At 55.1% G+C, this 7,547-nt stretch overlaps 1 protein-coding gene across 1 annotated transcript; it reads left to right on the top strand.

The window, feature by feature from the left end:
- The first annotated feature begins 1,230 nt into the window (after positions 1-1,230).
- MLKL (mixed lineage kinase domain-like) lies at positions 1,231-7,120 on the top strand. Its single transcript, XM_010584240.1, has 11 exons — positions 1,231-1,364; positions 2,012-2,581; positions 2,773-2,886; positions 2,990-3,164; positions 3,273-3,370; positions 3,505-3,640; positions 4,143-4,227; positions 4,638-4,786; positions 4,987-5,036; positions 5,528-5,668; positions 6,568-7,120. The coding sequence occupies exons 2-11, from the start codon at positions 2,125-2,127 to the stop codon at positions 6,618-6,620; spliced, it is 1,458 nt and encodes a 485-aa protein (XP_010582542.1). The 5' UTR covers positions 1,231-1,364; positions 2,012-2,124; the 3' UTR covers positions 6,621-7,120.
- Positions 7,121-7,547: the final 427 nt, after the last annotated feature.

The following is a 7,547-nucleotide window of genomic DNA, read 5'->3' as shown; positions in this document are numbered from 1 at the left end:
GGCCTGTGGGCCTTGGGGTGAGGATCCCCCAGGTCTGGATTTTGCCTTTTTCTAACCAGTGCACCCATATCTCTCTGCCAAATTTATCAAGTTTGTGTTTTTTGTAGACATTGGCTACTTGAAACTCAAACTCCAGTGAAGAGAATCACTATGAGATGCCTTTTTTTTGCTGATCCTGTGATTTATTTTTTTTCCTAATGTTTACTGCAGATATTTAAAGGTTTGGAATAAAGTTATATGTAAAACTGTAGACACTACAATTGTAAATAAACTGTATATTTTGAAAAATAAAGCCTTTTAAAAAGGGTCTGGCTGCACGTATGTGCAAATGTATCCCTCAGGGCTGCTCCCACGTCCTCCCACCCTTGGTGCATCCATTCCCAGGCGCTGACGGCCCTTGGTGCTGCGGTACCTTGTGGCCGCCTTTCTCGGCTCCTTATGCTGATGAAAGCCGTGCTGTCAACCACGGTGATGGCGAGGGAAATGGTCTTTGCAGGGGGGAACTGCAGCAAACCTGCATGACCTTGGGTTCTTGGTAAGCAGAAGCTGGCTCAAGCTGCTGCTTGCTTCTCCGAAGTTGGGCAATAGCATTATGTGCCATCCGTTCTTCCCAAAATTAGCCTGGCCTTCTGACGAAGCCACCCACAAAGCTTCCTGTGCTCCCAGCAGAGGTCAAGCGCTGTTTCCAGCACTGGTGTCCACAGCCTGCTTCCTTTGATGCTGGGGGTCCTGAGGCTGCAGGGAATGGAAGGGGAACGGAAGGTCCTAAAGAACCAGCATCCCTCATGTGGGATGCGTGTGCTCTGGAAGGTCCCGCTGCCCGGTGTGGGAAGCTCAGTAGGGCACAGAGCTGATGCCAAGAGTGTTACAGTGCCCTGACAAGCCTTGCCGCAGCTGGCAGCACAGCCGAGAAGGGATTGGGGTGCTCAAAATAGCAGCAAGTGTCAATATGGGGTTGGGCACAGCCTCCCCATCTCCTTCTTTCTGATGCGCTTCCCATGGGAAATTCCTTCTTCCTGCAGGCAAAACCCAGCACAGGGGGATATGGCCTTCCTGGCCCCTTCCTCCACCACCCCAAGCAACTTTCCGGGAATGGGGAGCCAGGGTGGTGTGGGAAACTGTGGGGGGTTGCACAATGCCCCTTCCGCTTCCTGCGGAAGCAGCAGCTGAGGAAAGCACCCTATAAACTTGCGCTCATCCTGCTGTGCATCTCCAGTCTGCGGAGGCAGTTGAGGTGGAGGCGAGTGAAGCAGAGCCAGGTAAACCCAGCTGATTTCTCTTAGCAAGCGGACGAACTTCTTCCTTGAGGGCAGTGCTGGAGAGAGCCTGAAGAGGAAGGGAGAGTGGCTGCAGCTTGTTTCTGGGTGCGTTTCTGTCTCGTTTCCAGCCGGTAGAGCCCGGCATCCCTATCTTAGCGCTGGCTGCATTGATGGTGTGGGTGGCTGCTGCTACTTTCCCTGCAACAGGGGCAGGTTTCTGCTGCCTGGGTGCTGAGCACATAGGAAGAGTTTGATTTAAAACCTTAAGCGGGCAATACACGGCTATGGGGAGAAAATAATGGAGAAGCTGGGGACACTGGGGCTGTGAAGGTGTGAAAGCTTTTATTAGATGGGTGACAACAGAGAGAGACATTAGCTAGAACTGAAAATGGATCTTTACGGTCAAACATGTAGGCTCTGCAGCCAGGACGCCAGGGTGGCGTGGGACTGGTGCTGGGGAACGCTGCCCAGGGATGCTCCTTGGGTCATTGCTGACCCTGCTCATCTGTGTGTAAGCTCTCTGGGTATGGCTAACACTAAATTAATTTACATAAATCAAGCCAAAACATCTCTTGCTAACATGGAGCGAGATGTGCCAATAGTGCTGCTACCCATGTCTCTGTTTGCGTGTGCCTGCTCCAGCCTGCATGAGCAGCCGTGGTGCCAGGCGAAGCAAAGAAAGCAGCTGGAGGAGATATAAGGGGCTATACGAGACCTGGAGGGTGGCATGCCATGTTAAGACTGTTCCTTAGGGTGGAAGGCGTGGAAGAGCCACATCCGGCTGATCTCCGAGCCGTGCCCGAGGCTCACCTCCACCAGACACCGACAGCCCACATCCCCAGTGGCTAAGCCCTTTGTTGCAAGCATGGAGATCGTGGAGAAGGTCCTTTCCATGGCCCAGGCCATCCACACCCAATTCGAGCAGGTGAAATGCTGTAAGCACCAGTGCCAACGCCTTGTGGAGCGCATCCAGATTCTGCTGGCGCCTGTAAGGATCCTCAAGGCTCAGCCGCCAAAGCACATCTCCCACCACGAAAAGCAACTGCTGAAAAAGCTGCTCTGGGTGCTGGAGGAAGCCCAGAAACTGGTGATGAAATACAGCCAGACCAGCTGGATCCAGAAGTTCCTGAGAGCCCACAGCACCAGCGAGGAGTTCGTCTGGGTGAACGAGAGCCTGGAGGACATCGCCCAGGGGCTCTCACTCCTGCTGCAGGCAGAGCAGAAGCAGGCTTTCCTGGAGGTTTTCCAGGCAAAGACATGTCGCAAGCAGGACGCTGAGGACCTGAGGGACGACAGGGCTTTCTTAGACCAGGTGATTGCAAGTAAGTGTGCATTTAGCAAACCCTCTTTCCCTGAGACCAGCAGTTGGCACCTCTCCCCAGCTGCTGCCCAGCTTTGGCTCAATGGCCGTGGCTAAGGAGAGCCAAAGGGACATTCAAACCAAGAAAAAACTAACTGCATCAGTCCTGCACATTCATCCAGCTGCCCCGCCTCTGCACATTTCTCTCCCCAGGTACTGAGGAGCCCAAAGATATGGCTGGGGAGATCTACATCGACAGGCAATGTATGGAGAGCAAGGTAGACTGGATGCAAAATGAGCTGAACAAAATTGTGCATGTGATGGAGTGTAAGTTGCCGTTGTACCTCTAGACACCCTGTGAACTGTGTCCTTTCCCCCTGAGCCCTGCCTAACATGTCCCTCATTCCCTGCTGGCGCATGGTGGAAGCAGGCTTGAAGAAGGTCAATGTTGGCAAAAGAGAAGACATCACTGAGATTGAGCGGGACCACCTCACCTTCTACAGGCACCTGCAGGACACCGAGAGTTATGACCTCTACGAGGGTGAATACCTCAAGTACCCTGTCGCCATCAAAATCTTCAAAAGGCCACTGACCACCGACCCGGCGTGAGTTGTCCTGGGTGGGAGCAACATGGGGCAGCTGGGATGGGAGGGTGACACAGCGCCATGTCAGGCCTTGTTCCAGGGATCTCACTGTGCTGTCCCTTTCTGCAGGAAGGTGAGAGACATCTTTGAGAAGGAGATTCAGACCCTGAAGAAGTTTGAGTCTCCAAACATCCTGCGCATGTATGGGATCTGCATTGAGGAGAAAGGTAGGGGGGTGTCACATTAATGTCACCCTTTCCCTCCCCTGCCTGTCCCCAGCGCTAGCTGGTGGCAGACAGTTTGTTGTGGACCCCTCCCAAGAGGTGGCACAAGGCAGGATGCTCAAGGTTTTGCCTTGCAGATGGGAGCCCCTGCTTCTCCATCGTCATGGAATACTGTAAGCATGGGACGCTGCGGGATGTGCTGACCAAGCAACAGCATCTCTCCTGGGAGGTCCGCATTCGGATGGCCCTGGGAGCTGCCAGAGGCCTTTACAGGTAAGCTCCTGTATAAATCAGTAAGTCTACCTGACGATCCATAAGCCATGCTCAGCTTCCTGGTATCTCTCAGTAAGCAGTGATATCCTGTTAGACTGTTTCCACCACCTTGGGACACTGGGATGGGAAGCTGGTGAAGAGGTAGGTGGTGGGTTTGGATGCAGTAGCACCCACCTCCCCTGGTCACTGGCCCCTACATCTGGCTTCAAGCCTGAAAAGGCCTGGAAGGGAGAACCCCCCCTTCCCCACACCCATAGGGCAGCTTACAGCATGGCCAGTTCTTACAGGTGCTGCTCATCTGCAAGGCTCGTTATTTTGCCCACAGTGGCTCTTTCAGCACGTGCTGGAAAGGTTGGCTTGGCAGGGTTGGTCCAGCAAGACAGCAGAGATGCTGGCTTCTCTGGGTGCATGTCAGTCCATCCCCTACACAGCAGGAGGGAGCCCCGAGGTGGGGATGGGTCCATCACCAGCATGTGTTGCCCTTGGTTCTGTCTGGCTGCAGGTTGCACCAGACAGAGGAGAAGTCCCGACTCCATGGATGCATCTGCAGTAGCAAGTTCCTGGTGGCCGGGGATTACTGTGTGAAGGTAAGGACCATGTTTGGAGAAGCTTTGGGGAGTTTTGCATGTTTTTGTGGATGTCTCCCCCCACCAGCACTGAAGGGAATTATGATGGTCCAGAATAAAACCCAGGGTAGAGCAGTGTCCCCTTTCACCTTAGACACTTATACCTCATTTATCATCAGCAAAGTGAGCATCTCTGAGCCATCCACCCTGGGATGAGCTGAAGCTAGGGCAATTCACCTGCCTCCACCTGTGGTTTTGCTTGCAGAAAGAGCCACGTGCCGGGCAGCACACATGGCTGCATGCCAGCCTTTGCTGCCCAGGGCACCTTGCTCTGTTTTCTCCGTCTCAGGGCAGTCCCCAGCCACGCCACAGGTTTCTGCAGACTGTGTTTCTACCACTTCTCCCTTTCTCTCTCTCATTCTCTCAATCAGCTGTCGGGATTTGAGCTGTGTGAAACAGAGTCATCCATCAAGAGGAGAGCCAAGAAGAACTGGAAACAAGTTTCTATGTTGGCTTACATCGCCCCTGAGAACCTGAAAGACATCAACTACCCCTACAAGAGGCCCTGTGAAATATACAGGTGTGTCTGTCCCTCCCAGGAGAGATGCCCGTAAGTGGGCAGATGTCTAGCAGAATAGCTGTTGAGCTATGGAAGAAGGCCAGGTTTAATCGTACACATAAGCAGCTGTTTGCAGTTGGCATAGCCCAGGAGTCTCCACTGTTAGAAGGGAGGACAACATGGTGGGATGAATGCTGAGACTCTTGCTTGTCTCCTTCCAGCTTCGGGATTGTGCTGTGGGAGATTGCGACCTCCAAAATCCCATTTGAAGGTGAGGCAGAAGCATCTGGTCCCCTGTGTAAAAGCCACACGGCCCAGTGTGGCTGTTGTCCGGTGTTGGATGCTCCCTGCTCCTTCCTGGAGCATCCCATGGTGTGCGAGTCCCAGTGGCAGTGCCTGGTGTATCTGGCTCTGCAAGACAGCTTCATTGCTTCTCATGGGACTCCAATACAGTAAAGCAGTTTGGCAACATGCTTAAACCACAAACATGCAAATAATTTTTGTCTCTATTTGATGTTCCTGTGCATTGAAGCATAAACACTTCTCCTTGCTCCACTGGAGCCCAATGGCATCATGCCAGACATGGCGGGGGGGGGTGGGGTGTCACTGCAGACACAGTTTGGGTGGCTTCTCTGCTGGCTTCTCCATGCCATAGGCTGCAGGAAGGCTCTTGGCATGGCTTTGCACTGGGTTTCCTCCCCAGCACCCTCCTGTGGCAGCAGAGCTCATCCTGACAGTCCTGTTTGCATGCATGTTGTCTAGGCTGCGCTCCCCAGGAGATCATGGAGAAAATCTGCAACCACCATTACCAGGCACCTGTTGGTGAAGATTGTCCTGAAGACCTGCGGAAAGTCATTGACCAGTGCCGGGCCTTTGACCCTTCCCAACGCCCTTCTGCTGAGGGTAAGTGTCCTGGACATCTGCTCCACAGGCCCTTTGTATCCTTCAACCAGCTGCTTCAGCAGTCAATTTGCCCCTTATTTTCCGTATGAATTTGTCTGGCTTTGCGTAAGCTGGAGGAGCAGCCACAATGTGGTGCAGGAACAGTTCCTGCCTTAGGCTTTGAGCAGTAAATTGCAATCTCAGGAACTGCTCTGCAGCAGGGAAGATTTCACTGTCTCTGAAGTTGATCTGGGTCTGATCAGATAAATAACTGGTCTCCATCAGAAGATTTAACAGAAACAGCAGGAAAAGACAGAGGAACCTTTCTGGTGTGCTTGAAGGCACAGAGGTTGTACCCTTCCCTCAGTTCATCTCTCCAAGGAGAGAAAGCTTCCTTCAATCTCATCAGCTACACCCCATGGGGCCAGTGTCCATACAAGAGATGTGGAAAATGTGCATAAGAAACCACTGTGGGCTGCACTCTGTGCGTCTCTGTCTCCCAATGGCAGCTCCCTCAGCAGACCCTGCTGCAGGGAACCACCCCGGCTGAAATGAAGACACCAAAAAAATCATCAGAGACATTGGCAAAGCTGCATTGAGGATACAACTTCTCTTTATTACTCTAATCCAACGCCCAGCCGTGCCTGCATGGTGCTGAGCTGGAAGAACATCTTCTCGTGGCTGTTTCCAAGTGTCTCTCTGTATACATGGCTGCTTCTCTTTGGGCTGTACTCACCTGTGTCTGCTCAGGCCTGTCCCCTGCTAATGGCTGCCCAGTCACACTGGCCTGAGGAAAGAGTGACTCCATGTCCCAGTTGTTACCTGTGAGGGAAAGCTATCTTCTCATCGTGGGGGGTGTGGGGGGAAATAGCCTACAACAAATATTCTGTTTTGATTAATGCCATCCTTATGTTTTGCAGAGATTGTGGACTCACTGGCTGACCTGGAGAAAAGCAGAAACCAAGGAAGTTAACTGCAGAAAACAGGGTGGGGTGACCAAAAGCAGCCAGGCGCCTCGGAAGACAAGCCAAGAGAAAGCAGCAGGCCCTCCTCCTGCAGGCCAAAGCGTGCCGCTCGCCCCTCTTCCCCGCCTCGCAGAGACCGATCGTTCAATACGCCTGTATTTGTTTCTGTATGCCGAGACCTTCACCTCTCCGAGGGGCCGTGCCTGGGTTCATTCGCCTCAGGGGCAGCTGGCAGGCGAGGACGCCCTGCTACAGGTTCTGCCCCGCCGGGAACTCAAGGGGAGGCCGGCAGGAACCACGGCAGCCGGGGGACCAGAAGGACGCGACAGGGCCGGCTTCTCCTCACCCCCACCGCAGCGCTGGGGCCCGGCTCCCTCACGGCTCTCTCCGGGCACGACCGGCCCCGCCGCCATGGCAACGCTCCGCCCACCTCGACCCCTGTTTGAATCCGCTCGAGCTCCCGCTCTTTTCGTCCCACCGGCGGCTCCCCCAATGGAAACTCGCTCCCCCGCGCTTGCCCCGCCCCCCGCGACCAATAAGCCGGGCCCTCCCTAAGGCTCTCTGGCCAATCAGAGCAGGGCCTGTCTCCCCTCCCCTCGCCCCGTCACGCTCCCGTCCGTCAGACAGACGGACAGAGCGGCTGGCCAATGAGAAGGCGGACCTGGCCCCGGCTCACCCAATAGAAGCGGGCGCAAAGGTCGCGGCCGGCCAGTAGGGTGGTGGGGGCGGGGCGGCGCGGAGCTCGAGCGGGGCCGTTGGGCAGGTGAGCGGTGGGTGCCGGGGACCGGGCCGCTGGGACGGGACCCCAGGCCAGGCCCGGCCTCCCCCGAGCACCGCGGGTGCGGCTGGGCCTCCGCGGCCGGCCGCCGGGGAGGAGCGCGGGGTCCTGCCGCGGCCTGGCTTCTCCGGGGCCGGGCGGGAGGCCTGGGTGATGG

The sequence above is a fragment of the Haliaeetus leucocephalus genome, unplaced genomic scaffold, assembly GCF_000737465.1.
Source record: "Haliaeetus leucocephalus isolate CR32 unplaced genomic scaffold, Haliaeetus_leucocephalus-4.0 Scaffold92, whole genome shotgun sequence".
Taxonomy (NCBI): Eukaryota; Metazoa; Chordata; class Aves; order Accipitriformes; family Accipitridae; genus Haliaeetus; species Haliaeetus leucocephalus.
This window is presented reverse-complemented; position numbering and strand designations above follow the sequence as displayed.

Coding starts and splice junctions, on each gene's coding strand:
- MLKL (XM_010584240.1), top strand. CDS start 2,125: ATGGAGATCGTGGAGAAGGTCCTTTCCATGGCCCAGGCCATCCACACC. Junction 4,228..4,637: donor CCGGGGATTACTGTGTGAAG/GTAAGGACCATG, acceptor TCTCTCAATCAG/CTGTCGGGATTTGAGCTGTG. Junction 5,037..5,527: donor CTCCAAAATCCCATTTGAAG/GTGAGGCAGAAG, acceptor CATGTTGTCTAG/GCTGCGCTCCCCAGGAGATC.